The sequence below is a fragment of the Neoarthrinium moseri genome (assembly GCF_022829205.1).
Source record: "Neoarthrinium moseri strain CBS 164.80 chromosome Unknown scaffold9_Wmoseri_CBS_16480, whole genome shotgun sequence".
Lineage (NCBI taxonomy): Eukaryota > Fungi > Ascomycota > Sordariomycetes > Amphisphaeriales > Apiosporaceae > Neoarthrinium > Neoarthrinium moseri.
The window spans coordinates 194,921-213,389 of NW_026055123.1; the positions used below are offsets into that span (position 1 = coordinate 194,921).

At 50.9% G+C, this 18,469-nt stretch overlaps 6 protein-coding genes across 6 annotated transcripts; 1 reads left to right on the plus strand and 5 right to left on the minus strand.

Annotated features, from left to right (window-relative positions):
- Positions 1-856: 856 nt before the first annotated feature.
- Positions 857-1,618, minus strand: JN550_003653 (uncharacterized protein; the record flags this gene model as incomplete). The annotated part of the gene is made up of 1 exon (XM_049315081.1): positions 857-1,618. One exon carries the CDS (start codon positions 1,616-1,618, stop codon positions 857-859), a length of 762 nt encoding a protein of 253 aa, XP_049174223.1.
- A 2,002-nt stretch (positions 1,619-3,620) lies between these two features.
- JN550_003654 (uncharacterized protein) lies at positions 3,621-5,219 on the minus strand (the record flags this gene model as incomplete). The annotated part of the gene is made up of 2 exons (XM_049315082.1): positions 3,621-4,133; positions 4,422-5,219. The coding sequence occupies 2 exons, from the start codon at positions 5,217-5,219 to the stop codon at positions 3,621-3,623; spliced, it is 1,311 nt and encodes a 436-aa protein (XP_049174224.1).
- Positions 5,220-6,499: 1,280 nt separating this feature from the next.
- On the plus strand, positions 6,500-9,292 carry JN550_003655 (uncharacterized protein; the record flags this gene model as incomplete). The annotated part of the gene is made up of 1 exon (XM_049315083.1): positions 6,500-9,292. The coding sequence occupies one exon, from the start codon at positions 6,500-6,502 to the stop codon at positions 9,290-9,292; it is 2,793 nt and encodes a 930-aa protein (XP_049174225.1).
- A 1,107-nt stretch (positions 9,293-10,399) lies between these two features.
- On the minus strand, positions 10,400-11,802 carry JN550_003656 (uncharacterized protein; the record flags this gene model as incomplete). Its single annotated transcript, XM_049315084.1, has 4 exons — positions 10,400-10,623; positions 10,676-10,886; positions 10,953-11,697; positions 11,756-11,802. 4 exons carry the CDS (start codon positions 11,800-11,802, stop codon positions 10,400-10,402), a joined length of 1,227 nt encoding a protein of 408 aa, XP_049174226.1.
- Positions 11,803-14,159: 2,357 nt separating this feature from the next.
- JN550_003657 (uncharacterized protein) lies at positions 14,160-15,068 on the minus strand (the record flags this gene model as incomplete). The annotated part of the gene is made up of 3 exons (XM_049315085.1): positions 14,160-14,387; positions 14,441-14,949; positions 15,005-15,068. The coding sequence occupies 3 exons, from the start codon at positions 15,066-15,068 to the stop codon at positions 14,160-14,162; spliced, it is 801 nt and encodes a 266-aa protein (XP_049174227.1).
- A 470-nt stretch (positions 15,069-15,538) lies between these two features.
- On the minus strand, positions 15,539-18,249 carry JN550_003658 (uncharacterized protein; the record flags this gene model as incomplete). The annotated part of the gene is made up of 6 exons (XM_049315086.1): positions 15,539-16,128; positions 16,195-16,829; positions 16,881-16,966; positions 17,485-17,551; positions 17,740-18,059; positions 18,121-18,249. 6 exons carry the CDS (start codon positions 18,247-18,249, stop codon positions 15,539-15,541), a joined length of 1,827 nt encoding a protein of 608 aa, XP_049174228.1.
- Between the last annotated feature and the right edge of the window lie 220 nt (positions 18,250-18,469).

Genomic DNA, 18,469 nt, shown 5'->3' on the forward strand with positions numbered 1-18,469 from the left:
CTGCCAGCTCAAAGAGAATTGCACCGTAAAACTGTGGTTTACCAAAATCCTTTAAGCAAATACATCGTTATTGATGTGATAGTCCCTTGCCATGCTTGAGTACACCAATTGGCTTCGGTTTCAAGGCTTGGCGAGAGCTACACTCGTCTACAACTCAAATGGCCTCAGCGGAGAGAGCGTGTTGGTCTTCGGCGTAATTTTTGATCCCAGTCCATCAGGCATATTTACTCCTATGGAACAAGGTGAGCCTTGACTGTTTCAGTTGTTCCGCTTGTTTTCTTTCAAAGCTAAGCACCATGGTGGGCTGAGTCTTCAAAAAGGAGGGTTCGACTCGCTTGAGCTTTATTCACAGAGTTTTTTTTTCCCTTAATTGTTTTATTATCCGCACTATTTATAGTCCATGTATATCACTGTAGATAGTCGCTAATAAACAGTCGATTCTGATTTCAAATGCCTGTCTATGGCACCACCGTTCACTTTGGATTACGGATTTCGTTTTTCCAGAAGAATATCTTTAATCAATGGAAGGTTCATGGACCAATATGCTCTTGATATTCTTTAGGTTGATGATCTAGAAGACCCCAGAGAATCAATTTCGAAACAAGCGCAAAGTTGGGTATAGCAGTAGAGCAAGCTTGGCACTAGAAATAATCTAGAGTTAATATACTGACTCACAACGTTGTCATTATCTTGATATAACAGCGCTTAGATTTGATAAATAAAATGGCTTTCAACGAAGAAATCAAATGCTAGAATTTATGAATGCTCAACAGTGATGCAAGCTTATTGTTGCCTTTTATCGAAGCACTGAAGGGTAACAACATGCAGCACCGAAAAAGGCCTATGACACACCGTTTTAACCGGTGTACGTGCAAGTAAGACCAGATGCGGAAGACTTGCAGTCTGTCAAAACCTCTCCGCTGCTAGAGTCCTTGATATCGATGATGGTACCACCGTTAGGCGTAACGGTGCCTTGACTTCCAGAGGCCGAAGCATCGGTGAAGGTGACAGTGCCGAAATCAGCGAAAGGAACCAGGCTTCCACCAGACTCAAAGTCCTCCACGATCCACTCTGCGTTGGTCTCGCAAAGCGTTGATGGCGTACTGGTGAAGGTGTGGGTAACCTTCTTGCCAGTCGTCAAGTTCTCGAGAGTCGCAACGCCAGCCTTCTTGGAAGAAGCATCAACTTCCATCCTGATCTTGTCACCGACCTTGATAGCAAAGTTGGAGAAAGAGTGCGAGTAGTCGGGAATCCACTCGTACCAGGCGTCGAAGGTGCCGTCTCCGTAGAAGGAAATTCCAGTCTGCAAGATAGCAGTGCTGCAAGTATCACCATCGATGCCAACCCAAGCCGATGCGGCAGAGTCGCTGTCACCACTGACGCGGGGCACAGTGATTGTTCCTTGGACCTTGTTGAAACCCTGGCCGATCTGAACCGAACCGGCCCAGTTGCTCGAATACTGGGGGTAGCTAGTATTTCTCATGTTGGGGCTCGACAAATGCTGAGGCCGGCCGCCATTGCGACGTGCTGGCCGACGAGCAACAACATTGTTCTCAGCGGGCTGCGGCAGAGCAGCCGCAAGGCCAGCAATGGCGATGAGAGCGGTAGCGTACTTCATTTTGAGGTTCAGAGAAAGTAGCGAATGATAGGCAGAACAGCTGAGGAAGCAGTCAAGGGAGAGAAGGTGCGAACACTTGAGGTTTAGAAGCTAATGCTTGCCAATCGAGACATGCTGATGAGTGCTGCTGCATCACGTATTTATAGCAATCTACCTGATCTCAATAGCGACAAATACACGCTTCCATGTCACGAGTTGGGTTCCTCCTTAAAGGTGGCTATTCCCTCTATCGCAGGTGGCATCTGGATTAATGAACAATGCAGTGCACTAGTGTTATCACGGGGCATTGATCTCAGTTAAGCAGGTGTGAAACTCCTAGGTTATGGGGCCATGCGGTAGTAAACTTATTCGCACTTTGGCAGACCGCAGGAACTCGTCCGGGAAGGGCTTCATAGGAGTCGTTCGTGGGCTGCGACATAAGCTAGGGATATGGTCCAATCAATGTTGAACCGCATTTCATAACTGCTGGATCGGACTTTCGGAATGTTACGACCGTTCTAGCTCCTCGCGGTGCTGTCTATGCTACCCTACTTCACCCCTTGTAGCCGAGGCAGGCCCACATGGTCGTAATTTGCGATGGCCTGTCCAGTTGGGATGATTCGCGCCGCCAGCAGTCCGCGACCGACTACGTTGAACTGCTAGGTACATATACTTGACAAAGCCTTACAAGTCAATCGTAGCTGATACTAGCATGCAGAGCCCCCTATGCCTACCTACGTATGCATTCCTGACGAGGGGCGGAAGAGCAGATTACATAGGAAGCCTTCCATTGCGTGGCACTACAATTCCTTGAGGCGCGTTCGTCGGTGGTGGAGGCTCAAACACTAGTACCCCACCGTCAATTTATTATCTTGGCCAGAAAGCTTAACCTGCGCCAAGATAAGCTTGTTTTCGCGTTCCTGCAATCCTGGTTGCATGGCAGAGAATAGAGTCCGATCTGCTGGGATTGTTAAATTGTCCACGACTAATGAAGAAGGTGCATGATGAAGGTGGCATTCATGTTCAAGCAGCACCAGTGTTTCTCGTTCGGCGTCGGATCTAGCCGGCTACTGCGCCTCTCGGCTCTGCTACATGGCTGAATTTCCGCTCTGCCCATTCCTTAGCAGACCAGCTTCCCCAGATCTTGGCTTCTTGGCGGCGGCACTATTACTACACGATCAAAGATGCATCTTGAAGAACAGATTGCGCTGGGTTTAGCGAGCGATATGCTAATTTTGGGTTGGTATTTTTGACATGCGCTTTTTAAAAATTCGAAGAACATCTCTGCTTTTGAGTTTCGCACACCTCAACCAAACCTTTCTAGACACGAGGGCGACCCGCTATGGTCATGAGAACCCCTCCCGAAGAGGAAGCTGGTTAGCAGCGCGACTTGGGTTCAATGCCGATCACTTTATTAGCGCATTGAGCAATTCATGGAAACGTGCTGGCATTAAGGCCCATTACTGCTCGTATTCGGTGGTGTGGTGGTTGCCTGAACTTGGATCAATGATATGTAACCAGAATATTCCAAGGCGGCGAGTCGAGGTCAAGACCAACATGCCCACCAATCAGCACTAGAACAGGTCACAGGCCAAGGTGAGAGCACCCAATGGTCGTTCCGATGGGATATTCTTCAAGGGTTCCAGCTGGTTACATTCAACTTGCCCATTCGAGGAGACATTGTGCTGTCTTTCAAATCACAAGTTCCCAGCCTGTAGGATTCACCGGAGCGGTACCTTTCGCGTGGGCGCCATAATATATGTGACACGTAGTACAGATACCACCACAGCCTTTGCAAGATCCATGATGTGGCTTAAATGTGCGTATTCAACTATCTACATCGTTCTCTATCTCTTAGTAACTTCTTCCTTTTACGTGGTGAGAAGAATGCTGCTCGTCATTTGGCTACTAACGAGCCCACCAATGAGCCCTATGTACATAAAAGACCCATTTGCGGCAAAATTTAAAGTGTCTAAATAACGCTCAATGTGCCAATGTAGAGCTTGCAACTGTAGGGAGTATATCACACGATTGTCACGGTCCTTTCTGCTGCTGCTCCCCATACCTTCTCAAAATTCAGTCGAGAAAGACCCCTACCCCCACCAAGAGTCAACAACTCGCGCTCCATCAAGCCAATGCGGCGGTATGTCGAAGATCCTGGCTCGCAAGGCTGAAGAGCAAGACCGTTCCATTTGAGGTCGTGCGCATAGAGCTTCTTCTGTACCAAAAGACAGTCCACCACCATCTCAAATCCGTCGGCCTGAGGGAACGTATCGATATCAAGGATACAAAGTCCTATGTCCCCGTCTGTATCATGTAACTGGAGAACAGATAATGCCACAGGGTTTGCGGTGGGCCTGCGGATTGTCACAAGTTTCTGCATTCGTCCGGTCGCAACGAGGTAGCCGTGCTTGACCCTGCCAAATGGGTTTCCGGCCGCTTCTGGGACAATGTCTAGCCGGTCAATATGAATACAGGGTTCGTAATCAAGGCTGTAAGTGTTGAAATGCACAGGTTCTGGACACGCAGCCCAAGACTACGAAGGGGCAGCATCAACACCCGGGTCTACGTCGTTCGGTGGTTTCCGGGCCGGTCTCTCATGCATCCATATCAACTGATCTACTAGCTTCAAATTCATGAAGCCCGCGACGTATTCAACACCCATAGCATCACAGTATCTCCTCGCCAGTCCGGACACAGCGGGTAGTCGGTCGTTGAAGTTTGTCAGTTCCAAACACGCGTACTCCACGGCGAGGCCAAGCTACCTGTCGCCCAGGACATCCGGCGAAAAGGCATCAACATTTGCCAGTCCCTGGCAACTTACATCAGTGCCTTTCTCCCACAGGACGGTTGCCTCAGACCATTGTGATTCATGGTATGCAGCACTTCGGCACTGGTAGTACATTTCGTAGGTTCCGAAATACAGAGTTCGAGGAGATAGAGGCCGCTCCTGCATAACCCAAGCCCCACTGAGAAGTTGCGCCCTTGACCGCATCGGAGTTCCCAGTTTATTGCCATCATCGGTATCGTAGTGAATGAACCCTTCATTAGGGATATCGAGGCTTAGCTGATCAGTGCCTGTTGGGTCGGGAAAAGGGCACCGTGCGTTAGCCGCCGTTTTGCGAGCATGTAGGAAGCCTGTGTTCGTGTCTAAAGCCGCACTGGCTCCGATGGTGAAAGCACACTGCTCGAATATATGATCCATCCGGCCGCACTGGTCAGCCCAGTCCCCGCCAGGGCCCTGGATGATGCAGAGACTGTCAATCCACAGGAAGCGATAGCACAGGCGCCGTGTAGTTACGATGAAATCATGGAATGTGCGCTGTAGCGTCGCCAGAGCAACCGAGCCCAGATGGTCCTGGTAATTTTCCGTAGTTGTCATGAGCGGATGCGCTCCACCCCAACAGTGACTCAGTGTGACATAGAGACCCTTGATTCCTTCTGTCTCAACGAGCCTCGGCTCCAGGTCGTTGGACCCAGAATCAATCACTCGTTTTGGAAGCGGCTTGTCCTCAATGGGCCGGCAGCTTTCATGTGTTGTCGAGCAATTATCAATCCATCCCTTGCAGACGCTGAAATCTGCATGTTTCTGGAGTCTACGGCCAATGGCTTCCGCATGCATTCCAGTAGATGAGGTAAAAACTAACTCAACCGGCTCCCTCATCCATGGTCTCTGGCAGTACAGACGTGTCGCCCCTTCACACGACCCCCTATAATCAGTAATCCTGTCTCTCGCCAGTCGAAGCTGTTGGTCAGGCAATCCATCTCTAAGTAGATGTTGTTGAATGGCTTCAACTTCTGTGCACGTGGAATTCGATCGCACCACCTTAGTTATGAGAGCCTCCATCCAGAGTTTACATATATCACACCCGCGCGATGCAGCTGTTTGTAAAGATGCGAAAGTCGCGTGGTACAGCTGCCATTCCGACAGTGTTTCCCCATTGCCTGGGATTTTCGCCAGGTCCAGTACAGCACAGCAGTCACAGAGACTGGCCATACTACTATCAACTCGTCGATAGAGAGTCGCGTGCACGGGCCGATGTAATGGCAGACGTGAATTGTTCTTAATAGACATACGACTACTCAGTACCGATGACAGAAGGTCAGCAACGTGGATAGGCCTGTGGCCCGACCAAGTAGGGCGCGTCTGCAATCTGATCCGCACTTCTCCCTGATACAGATCCCAGGCAGATAACCTTCATTGGCGAGATGGCACATGTCGAAAGTCAGCCTCAGGGACTGTACTGCCGGGCTGCAATGACTAGGCCCATGCAGGTCGACACTTTCATTCCAGCGTCAATCTCTCCTGTAGGCCATCAAGACTTTTCTTGTTGAATGAGTCGTCAATCGACAGGACATATTTCACGGTTTGCATACGCGCGCCCCCTTTCGGTTCTTGAATCTTGAGACTTGGAACCCAAAGTGACAGTACAGAGTGCAACTTCTGTATGCATGAAATGACATTAGATTGAACCGACCAATCGTGAACAGAGTACCTGAAGCACGACATACCATCAGTCTGTCTGCCTGCCGAAGTTCATCCAGTTTCGACAGGTGACCCCCGTTGGCGCCGGCAGCCGCGACAGCACTAGCATCTTAGCGGACTCCGGGGACCCGAAGTGCTGCCGGTTTGCGGGCCTCCAAGCATCACCACCGGCGATGCAACTCCACCTTTGCCAGCTTCCCGCCCCATCTTCGGGCGATATCATTCCGAATAGTGCCCTTGGCGGTGCGTCGACGAGGGGCAGCTGCGCAGATAACTACGCCGAACAGCCTCATGATTAAATGTCAGGCTCTGCTGCACATCGCCGGAAAGGTCTTCAGAAGTCGTCTGGATAGCTCTCCTGTGTCAACTCACATGCATACTCTTGGTGCTGTTACTTTCTCCAATTATTGACCAAGATGGGCGGCGGTGCACCTGTTATTTGTGACGTGCGGTTCGAACACCATCCAACCGGGCTTGGCCTTCATGAGCGCTCTCCTCGAATATCATGGCGGTACAAGGCAGACTCATCTCATGCTCCCAGCAGCTGGATTCAAACTTCATATGAGGTTGAGATCAACCGCCGAACCTCCGGAAACACGCAGGCTTTCAAGATGGCCAGTGACGAAAACGTCTTGATACCATGGCCCGATACGCCTCTTTCTTCCCGTGAGAATGTCGCCCTTCGTATCAGAGCATGCGGAACCAGCGGCTCGACACCTAGATCGACGGATGGGAAAACAGCAAACACAGAGTGGTCGGATTGGGTCGCTGTGGAAGCCGCCTTGCTGGAACGTCAAGAGTGGGCGGCTGATCTCATCACGAGTTCAACGAGGACGGGACTACCTCTTGACGGTGAGAGAACCGAGTACTTTCGACCAATACGGCTTCGCAAAGCTTTCGATGTAAACAAAAAGCCCGAGCAGGCGAGACTGTATATTACTGCACTTGGTGTTTACGTCGCATACCTCAATGGAACCCGGATCGGCGATGAACACATGGCTCCAGGTTGGACGTCTTATCAACACAGGTTGCAGTATCAGACATTTGATGTTGGAAATCTTCTGCGCATTGGTGAGGTCAATACATTGGCCATTGAGGTTGCTGAAGGATGGTATGCTGGCAGGGTTGTCTGGGGCAAAGGGGTCACCTGCTTCTATGGTGACGAAATTGGAGCCCTTGCTCAGCTTGAAGTACGCCACTCAGACACGAACAAGCCGGAGTTGACGGTGAAGACCGACGAAACCTGGCAATGGCTTGAATCCCCTATTCAATCAAGTGGTATATACGATGGGGAGGTCTACGATTGCCAGCAAGAAGAGAGCAACTGGAATAACGTCAGCGCCCAGACTGAGACATCTTCTTCCTGGCAAGCAGCCAAGAAACTCCCTTTCCCGGATGCAACTTTATTAGCATCACCTTGTCCTCCAGTCAAAGTAACAGAACTTGTGAGGCCCACCCGGATATTTCAATCACCCTCAGGCAAAACTCTGGTCGATTTTGGTCAGAACCTGGTTGGCAAGATTCTCATCCACTCCCTCTCAATGCCACGAGGTCACACACTGACCATCCGGCATGCGGAGGTCCTTGAGCATGGAGAGCTCGGCACACGTCCATTGCGCTGTGCCAAAGCAACGGACTCGATCATATTTTCGGACTCTCCTTTGGCTCAATACATGCCACAGTTCACTTTCCATGGTTTTCGATATATTGAGCTGGATGGGTGGGCTCCATCTGACCCGTCGGACCCCCTAACTGTGGACTCAATATCAGCAGCTGTCATGCACACAGACATGCGCCGCACGGGCTACTTTGAGTCGTCTAACGAGTCTCTGAACCGCCTGCACTCCAATGTTACCTGGTCCCTTCGTTCGAACTTCTTCTCTATCCCAAGCGACTGTCCACAGCGAGATGAACGGCTCGGCTGGACAGGTGACATTCAGGTGTTCGGTCCCACGGCATCTTTCCTGTACGATAGTGCAGGTTTCATGGGAAACTGGATGCGCGATCTCATCAGCGATCAAAAGCAAGCGGGCGGCATCGTGCCGATGGTAGTCCCCGACGTGATGCCAAATGGACCCTGGCCTTGTGTGGCTCAGGCGGTGTGGGACGATGTAGTGGTACTTCTGCCATGGACCCTGTACCAATGGTCACGGGACGATGGACCACTTCGGGAGTGTTACTCAGGCATGTTGGACCATCTAAGGGTCATACCTCGTGCGGATGACGGGCTTTGGGAGACCGAGATGTGGAAGCTCGGAGATTGGCTAGACCCGGCTGCTCCATCAGATAACCCAGCCCTTGCCATGACTGATGGCACATTGGTGGCAGATGCATACTTGGTGCATGTCACGCGGACAGTTGCGAAAGTCGCAAGCGTCTTGTCGAAACCAGAGGACGAGAAACGATTTCAGCAAGAGGCTGAGAGACTAGCGAAGGCATTCAGGCACAAGTATATTGCCGGATCTGGTCTTGTGGTCGGTGATACACAGACAGCTTTGGCACTAACTCTGGTTTTTGGACTACATGAGGATACTGATGTAGCTGGGCGTGCCTTGGCTGCAGCACGGCTTGACAAGTGGGTTCGCGCAGCAGACTTCAAAGTCAGTACTGGATTCGCTGGTACAAATGTGATTCTACCTGCGCTATCTTTGGATCTGCCTGCGTCCGCATCCAACATACAGTTAGCATACAAGATGCTGCTGTCAGACAAGTGCCCTTCTTGGCTGTATCCCGTCAGTCAAGGCGCTACCACCATCTGGGAGAGATGGGACAGTATGCTTCCCTCTGGAGAGATCAACCCAGGTGAAATGACCAGCTTCAACCACTACGCTCTTGGCAGTGTAGCTGCTTGGATGCATGAGGTCATCGGCGGACTAGCCTCTCTTGATGACGATACAGGCATACCGGGATGGAAGAAGTTCAAAGTGAGACCGAGACCTGGCGGCGATTTGACCAGAGCCAAGACGGAGTACCTGAGCGGATACGGATGGATCAAGTGCAAGTGGGAGATCTTGAGCACGGGAAGCGGTGTAAAGACCTTCAAGATGAGCCTCACCGTGCCGCCCAATTCGACAGCTGTGGTATTATTACCGAACGCTGAGCAGAAAGGTGAAGACGAGGAGGTACTCGTCGGTTCAGGGGAGCACCATTATGAGTGTGCATATGAAGACCCTGGCGAATGGCCGCCAAAGTCCTCTATTCCGTTCTGATTGGCCGGACGAAAGACACGTATATAGTCAGAATAAGGTTTCGGTGGCGAGAATCATAACCATAGCTACCCGATACCAAACCATGAAAGAAACTAAGCAAAGAGCCACAGTACTATTAAAGCCTAGAAAACCAGGAGTGCCTATCAGTTGCTCCGTCATCATCCTTGGCTCTCATGAGCCGTCTCTGGCCCGGACACCTCCGGCAACCGAAAACCACGAGACCGAGCCGACAGGAAAGGAGGCTTCTCTCGCAAGCGGTAACCCCACCACCGTCGGACCCGAGAATCACAGAACCGCAGACCATGCACACCACAAAAAATAAAAAACCCTTTGTAGAACGAGTATTGCCGGTCGTGGCCATCACGTCCGAGAGCCAGTTGCAAGAAGTCGCGAACATGAGTTCGCTCCATGGCAGCGAGATCATCCGGTCTCGGGACAGGACTGAAGCCAATCAGACCCATCGTCTTGTTACATACGCTCTCAGACCTTGGGCTACGAGGTCATGGAGCATCTCCACAGTAGACACGAGGGAGTTCCGGTTAACTCAAAAATTCGACAACCAAGCGTGCCCTGGGCAACAGCAATCATCTCTGCCACGTGAGCGCCTCTCTGGTAAGTAGATCTCAACCGTCCCAGCGACTGAGGCCATTCCGCGGCCGGCGCGCCGGCGCTGACCCACAGCAAGCGAACAAGAGTATGCATCATGCGGATGCCTCCAAGGCTACAATACACCCGCTCCCCTTGAATGGTTTGGTTGCTAATTCAGCCCTTTACGGTCATAAATCATGGGGATTCATCGGTCAGTTAACAAATTGAAGCCTTGGTCCGTATTAACCCGCCTGTGATTCTGAAGAGCTTTGCGGTAGCGGATCGTTATCACTCCTTAAATCTGTACTTGGCTGTCAGGTCATACCATCAGGAGATGAGGTGACGGAAAAAGAAGCCATCAACACTCGGCTGTTGACGTGACCAGTGCATCATAACATCAGAGGAGTCAAGAGCAAACATTGAATTATAGTGCAATTTCACAGTCTCTGCTACCCCTCCCTACCAAACATCTGTTTTCTCAACTGTCTTACCGCAAACGGCGAGGCTGCGCGTTGATGCTCAATAGTTATCATCCTCACATTCCTTCTTGATTTCAATTTCCCTCTTGATTCCGACTTCCTCCTTGGTACCCACTTCCTCCTTGATGTCGCCCGGCACCCGGCCTACACGGGGCTCGGAGTGAGGGTGCTGGTAATGAGTGAAAGCGATACGCCTTCCGCCATCAGCTGGGGCGATACCTGGATAGTTGAGTCTGGCCAAGGCGTACTCAACATAGCGGGGTCCTGGTGTAAGTAAGCATGATGTATGCTGAGAATAGAAGTTCGAACGACTCACGGCGGATATGAAATAGTCCCTTCCCCTTGCCAAGAATCTTCACCTCCTCTCGGCTCAAGAATAGTAGAGCCAGAAAAATAGAGCCAGCGAGCGCGGAATCGTTACCCGAGTTGCGGGTCACATTGAAGTTGTTGACCGTGGTCTGCAGGCCTATGTGCTGAGCCAAATCACACAGACCCAGCTGGATGCCTGCAGGCAGCACGTTCGTCAGCTGTAGCAGAGTCAGTTAGGCTCAATACAACGCTTCACCCAGTCAGATGCTAAGGGTAGGACGCACGAGAGGGGATGACTTGATGTCCCAGATCTGATAGAAGACTCGCTGGCGGTAGAAATCGCACTGGAAATGGGCCAAGACGCCTTCGACAATCTGGGCGTCGTAACCTGCCACGATGACGTCGCGAATCTCGCCGTTTTGAACTTGCTTCTTTGTCAGATGGAGCTGCGAGGCGCGGGTGAAAGTTTTGTCCAGCCGGTAGCGGATCTGGTCAGCATCGATGTACTGACTCTTGCCAAAGGCATACAGCCAAAGACGAGATATGTGTGTGGGGTCATGACAGGTCGCATCTTGGCCCCCCTTTCCAGTATGGTGGCCCATGAACTGCTTGACGATGTAATGCTGTGATCGCATGATCGATTGAAGGTTTTCACCGCGCCTTCCAGGGTGGCTCTTGCCCTGTTGCTGAGCGAGAAGGTCCAGGTCCAAGAATGTCAGGCCCATCTCGGAAATGACGAGCTGGTCACCTTCATGACTTTGGCAAAGGGCCTCGAAGGACAGGAAAACCACGACCGGGGCTCTGGTGACGTCTGTATCCCTCAAGAACACATCTTGAAGTGAAGGGACGCATGACGGGAAAACGGGCATGACTTCATTGAAATGCTCAGGTCGGTTCTCGGGGGGATAGTAGACGGGCTTTGTTCCGTCAGTCGTCACTCTGGGCTCGCCGTTGGGCTCGCGGTCGAAGAAACCCAAACCCACAAAGGCCAGAGCCCACACAGGCACAGGACCTCTGAGGTTTCCAGGGCTAGAGAGGAGTTAGTTTCGGGCATGACACACGACGGATGGGCAGTTTGGTGACATACCTTCCCGGGGCCGCCTCGGCCTTGGCTGCAAATGCATCCAGGCTCATGTTAACGATCCTGCACAAATAGGAAAGTCAGCTCCCAAAAGGATAGAGAAGGAGACATTGGGGGAGGAAAATTGTCTTCTCTGGAGGATGGGAAAGGAAACTCTGTTTGAGTGGCAAGGAGGGAGTGGAGAACAGGGAGGAAATGGCCACCCATTTGCTAGCAAACGGCAGCGAGGAAATGACCAGAGGTCCCCCGGACGCTCTCTCGTGGTGTGTCTGGATGGAAGGTTCCAAGTATGTTCAGTGGTGATCAGGATGAAGATTCAAGTGTTGTTGAGTGGCCACAGTGCTCTGCGTAGTACTGTTGTGTAGACAAAGTCACACACTCGTGACGACGCTAATGGCACACCCAAGGTGAGGTCGAGCCCGGATTTGACGATGGACTGGTGATGGTATTGATGATGGTGGTGATGATGATGATGATGGTGATGATGATGAAAAGAACGATGAAAAGGAAGACTTACCTACCGTTTTGTGGTGGACGTGATGGACGTGGTGGACGTGATGGATGTGATGGGGGGAGGATCACGGGCTGGTGGCGAAAGAGTTTGCGTTGGTGGTGGTTTTGGTGGGTTGGGAAATTGAGGGAACTGTAAGGAAAAATGAGGGATTGGCAAGGAATTTCGTTTGTTTGGTGGAGGGAAGCAGCTATCGAGGTTGTCCAGGTGGTGTCAACAAATACTTGACGAGGAAGCAGGTGCGCTGCACCTTACCTGGAGGCAACCGGCCATTGTTGCCCGCAGTGGCTGTTCCCGATCCTCTGCTGCGCTGATCGCGCCGACCGAGTGGCCGCGCAGTTGTCTCGAATAATTTGGATGGTGCTCGTGGGTTATAGTTGGTACGTAGGTAGCATCTACTTGCATCGGAAACTCGGGCTGTGATCCCGCAGGGAGGCCTTTGCTAATCAGGAGACTCATTTTTTCAACCCCATTCTTGTCCCTTTCACCCTCCCTGATTTTCTTCAGCCTTACCATCACACGTAAGCGGGTAGATAGTACATCGAGAGTTATCACCTTGGTTTACGCCAGCGGCACCGCAGGGAGCTCTGGGAAAGAGGGGACTTGACTGTCTCTGCCGCAGGTTCTCTCCTCGGCGAAGATACGGCCCAAGATGCTCACCGAAATGCCAGCCATCTGCTCAATATCTGGGTATTGGTAGAAGGTCAATCACCTCACCGACATCAGAATCCTCCTCCATGGCTCTCTTCAGCTTGTTGAAATATTTCTGCTCCTAGCCCTGCTCAACAGAGTCGGGATTCAATTGTCCTGTCGCTTGGTGATCTGCTCGAGTCGCTCTTTAAGATTTAATCGGCGCAGGTCGGCCACTGCCTGCTACTTTCTCGTGCCCTCTCTTCCATTCAACATACTGTTCAACATACTGTCACTTCACACACAGAAAACACACACAGGCAAGATTGAACGGTTTCAATACTCTCTCTCTTGGTGACTATCTTCAGATCCACGCGTACGACAATAAGACCCTTCCCACGATGGCTGCAAACGTCTAGGGCTAATGGTGACGCCTGGGAGCTCGAGATCGTCACTTTAGCAATATTCCCAATGCTCCAAAAGGTGAGAAGTCAGATTCACTTCACCTTCGCCCCGATATTTTTAGATTGTTCCATTTGTATGCCGGCGGTTGGGTGGCGAGCTGTCGCGACCATGTGGGAAACTCATTCGTGCCGGACTTCCCCGGCTGAGATTATGACGAACACTGTATTTTCCATCTTGTATTCCGGGCCGTCATTATTATCGCCAGTCTAATAACAACGGGTATCCCACTACACATCTTAGGATTAGCACGACTAATCGGACTCAACCCAGGAGACCCGACTAATTCCTCCCTAATTTCATTAACTATTCTACTGCAATACGTACTGTTGTTCCACTTTAACCCATTGGGAAAAGTTTGGCTCTTTCTAATTAATATGGCTATTCCAGTATGATCCGCACTGTTACTCCAAGTGAACCCACTGGAAAGAGTTTTGGGGTTTTCAAGTTCAACCGACTATTCTACTGTAATAAGCACTATCATTCCAATGTGACCCACTACAAAGAGCGTGGCATTTTCTAACTCATATAGCGATTCTAGTCTGCTACGGATCATCACTCAATTATCACCCACTTGCAGCGCAGAACGAACAGTTAGATAAAATAACTCACAATCTTTTATATCTCAACAGAAAGAGCTTCCTAGTCACTCCACATTGGACTTTGTTTCGAATGACCCTATCATGTCGAAATCCCGACGAATATCCTACGTTGATGGCAAATACGTGGCCGCGCCTCACAATACCCATTTTCGCTATTGATAAATCCCAATGATAACTCTCCTCGTAAGATGCCGCATCCCCGGCATCATGTGTGAGGCGAAAACTCCCAGTCCTCATCAAACTGGTCAAAATGCACCTCCGCATTTCCTTTGAACAAGTTTTCATACTTGTCGACGTAAATACTCGGGTCCTTGCGCTGCTCAAAATAATCGTGAGCCTGGGCCTTCATAACGGGGTGGTTCCACATCGTGGCCATCCAAGCTAATCCATCATCGGATATGCCATCCATTGGAAGCTGGTAGCTCCTGAATCTCTGTTTATTATTAGCTTGATTCACAATATTTACTCATTTATGATGATATTTACCCAGAGAACCGGCCAGAAGAACGCATCGGCGATGCTGAACGCGCCGAACAGGAACCCTTCGTCCTCCTCCCCGAGCTCCTGGAGGCGCTTCTTGGTGTGGGCTCTCGCTCCACTCCAGATCCCTACCATCTTCCTGATTTCATTTGCTGCAGCCTCCGAGACGGGGATCTTCCCCGTGTATTTGGCTACAAAGTTAGTGTGGTACGTGTTGCGCATCTCGCCGAAGCCGGCGTGCATCTGCGCGGCGGCTGCGCGGGCCAGGGCTCGGAGCTTGGCATCTCGTGGCCAGAGGCCATGGTCGGGAAACCTGTCGGCCAGGTACTCGCATATGGCGAGCGACTCTTCTACCAAGAAGTCCGGGTCCTCGTCATGGGGCTGCAGCATTGGATAGAGGCGGCCGTTGAAACGCTCGTCGGTGGGCCGCTGGGCAGGGTCGAAGATGTTGTAGTAGTTCGCTTTATAAGGGATCTTGAAGTATTCGAGGACCAAGACAACTCGAGCAGTCCAGCCTAGGAGTCATGTGAGTCAATCAACCCTTGTGCAGCATACAATTACTAGGCTTACTTGAATACGTGGTCCAGAAGCCATGGAGCGTGATTTGAGACTCTGCGCCTCCTGTTTGAGCCATGACGTCGAGAATGTATACAGGAAGCAATATGGTTCTCACAATTGATCGCAGGATTCCAATTTTGCGATATACCTACTCGAGGAGTCATTCCTAAGCTCAGTGAGTCATGTGAAGCTATTTTCGGCAGGAACGCCAGGTTCGTATTAGTCACCCAGGTACCCGTTGAGCCAACCCCGTTCCCGTTAGCCAACTTCAACACGGGTTGACTAGACAGGCGCCATAGGAAGCTTGATACATGGAAATATCAAATCAATCATGACATAGGTTCAAATATACGAACTTCTGCGCACTGTCTTTGTTAACAATATGCGAATAACATGAACGTAGAGTCTCGCCTAAATGCCCCCATCAGAACGAACACAAATGTCTAACCAGAAGCAATTTCCTCTTCGCCAGTGTCTTCCCCATCCATATCCTCCTCAAGATCGCTGTCGTCGACGACGCTGCTATGACTTGACAATGCTTGACGGCTATGTTGGCTCTCGTCGTCTGCTCTCCACATCTTTAGCCGCAACACTGTCGATCCAAGGGTTTGGCTCTTCATCGAAAGGCGAAATCTCAAGTCGCGCTCTCGAAACCTCCATGAACTCCTCCAGACTCTCAATAGCCAGTTCCATCAACTCATTCCGCACATACAAGGCTATGGCTCGGAAAGTTTCAGCCTCTTCCTCTATCCTTGCCCTCGTCTTGTCTCCGGCCAGTCTGTGCAAAGTCTCTCGCGCTTTCAGCGGATTACCGTCTTTGATATCAGCGATTGTTGACTTGAGAGTCGCGCACTCGGCGAGAATGCCGCGGTTTCTGACGTCTATCAGAAGCTGCTCAAAGAGGTCCACATCCCGTTGATGAGGTCGTCTCTCGTCCGGGAAAAGAACAGCAGAATCGGTGTACATAGTCCACCACAATTCTCCCACGGGTGTCAACGCGTTGGCGTTACGCTGCCTAATATCCAGGCCTAAGATTCCTGCTTTGAGTAAATAGTCATACATATTAGAGGAGCCATATCTGGCAGCGAAATGCAGAACATTGAAGCCATGCTCGTTAGCAATATCGGTTCGTGCTCCTGAATCAATCAGCAGTTGTGTCATGGTTACATCTGTGCGAGAGACTGCAGCCAGTAGTGGCGTACGCCCGTAATCATCAGCTGTATTTACCATCGCAACCACTTGATTTCGGATGATGGCAAACAGCTCCTTCTTCAGGGATGAGTGTAAATCCGCATCTGCTAAACCAGCTAGTACAGAGAAGCCGGTGGCATCCTTGTGGAACAGCGATGCGCCGTGTTCGATCAGATACGATACTATGACGATGACAGACTCTGAATCACCACGTAATGCAATCATGAGTGGTGTCATGCCGAGAGCATTGAGGCAATTCACGTCGCTACCGGATTCCACAAGTATTCTTACGAAGTCAGGCAACCGAACCGCGGCAGCCAAATGGATTGGCTTATCTCCCCGGAAGTCTTTCACGTCTGGGTTTGCCCCAGCATTGAGAAGAGCTACTAGTGCACTCTCGTTGCTAAGGCAGCACGCAATATGTAGTGGCGCCATACCAGAGTCATCGAGTTGGTCGATGGCCGAAGGGTGCGATAGCAAGGTATCTGACAAGCCATGACGATCCCGGACTGCTTGGTGCAGTGGAAACTGCGTCGAATCCAAGTCTTGTTCGGCTAGTCTGATGATCCAGGAATTGATAAATGACTCTTCGTCTGATAGATTGATATTGAAGTATTGGCGACCCTGCGCATGCATTGCTGCTCGACTAACTAGATATGAGGATACGGTTCCAACACGGACGTGCGCAGGTACTCACCTAATGGAATCTGTGCCTACCAACATGTACTCGAAACTGGTTAAGAAATACCTGGCGGTGTCCCATTGACCCTTCTGTATGGCCCACTGCTTTCTAAGTTAGCACCATCTCCGGGATTATGTACAGTATCTTGACTAATCACCTCTAACGTAGACTCTCCAGCAACACCTAAATCAATAGGCATACATGACCTCTTCCGTATATATCTCAATGTAGCACTCGGGCTACCAATTGTAAAGTAGGTCCATAAGCCATCATTCGCCGACAACAAGGTAGGCAGTCGCAGCGAGAGACCAATTCCGGTTTTGAGACTGAAGGTTGCAGTGAACTCAAAACTTCGCTCTCCTACCCATTGTGGTAACTTGGCAAGAAAGCGGTATTTGAAGGGTTGCAATGAACAACGGCAAGAGCATCCGGATTTCCACAGTCTGGTGATTGTGACTGCTTGTTGACTGCGACACCGAGGTTCCCTTGAGTGACAAATACAACAGCATGGAGCTCGTTGGGTGTTATAGAAGGCACCATTTCTACTCGGGTCATGCAGTCGAAAGTTCGTAATGGAGCTTTTGTCCCCATATACGCTTGCTTCTGGTTTGTTGCATACAGCATTCCTTTCGACGGTCACACTATGCATTTCCAGGATCAGCGTGTTTTGGATTCGCCGCTCTTGTCTAGGTAGTACGTGGTTAGTCTACTAACGTTGCAGTAGCAAGGAATACGTAGGAACCGCAGGGTTAAGGGAATTTCATGCGGTCGCAATCTACACTTAAATGTAGAAGTGGTTGTATGTCTCGCCGTGCCACTTATCCTTGAAAAGAGCTTGCTCATTTGAACTGCCATCCCGAGAGAGAATACTCACAAAGATTGCCTGAAAGCCAGCATGTCCATAGCTGATTTCAGGTGGTCCTTGATCCGGCGGGCTCGCTCACAAAGTCGGGTGATGTCCTCTTTCTTCCAGACCCACTTGATGCGCATGGTCTTGGAGAGCCGCTGGCCGTTGTCTTCCGATGGGCACTGCTTTGCCAGTTCTTCGAGCTGTCCCAGGAGCCGGTTGAGCTCCTTTTTTATCCTCTCAATATACGCGGGCTCCTTGGGAGCGATGACGTTAGGCAGGTCATCGGCGGCGATTAGGCCGAAACACATTTGGACGTCTTCGTGCAGTGCGACGAGTATGTCGAGCTGGGGTCTTGGTCAGTCTTTCTCTGACCTACAAGAAACATGGCAACCGTGGTGGGTATACCTCAAACAAGAGCTCCTCCAGCTCTTCTCTTGTATTCGCGAACGCTTGGACAGCCTTGACAACTTTCGGTATGGCAGCCAGCGCCTGCCCGATGGCAATAAAGCTGGCGGCGGCGCTGACACCATCCATCGCCAGGTGCGTGAATCAGGCCGAAAACAGGAGTTTGCCGAGAGCGTCTCCCAGGGGTTACTCGATGGGGTCGAGGTCCACGCATGGGAAAGAAGAAGAGAGGGGAAGGGAAAGATGGAAGAGGCACCTCTCTTTGGGAGATATAAGGCTCTGGGCCATGGATGGTCGGTCAGCCCCGGAGTACGCCTGCATATCGATGTACCAATCAGGCTGCCAGACC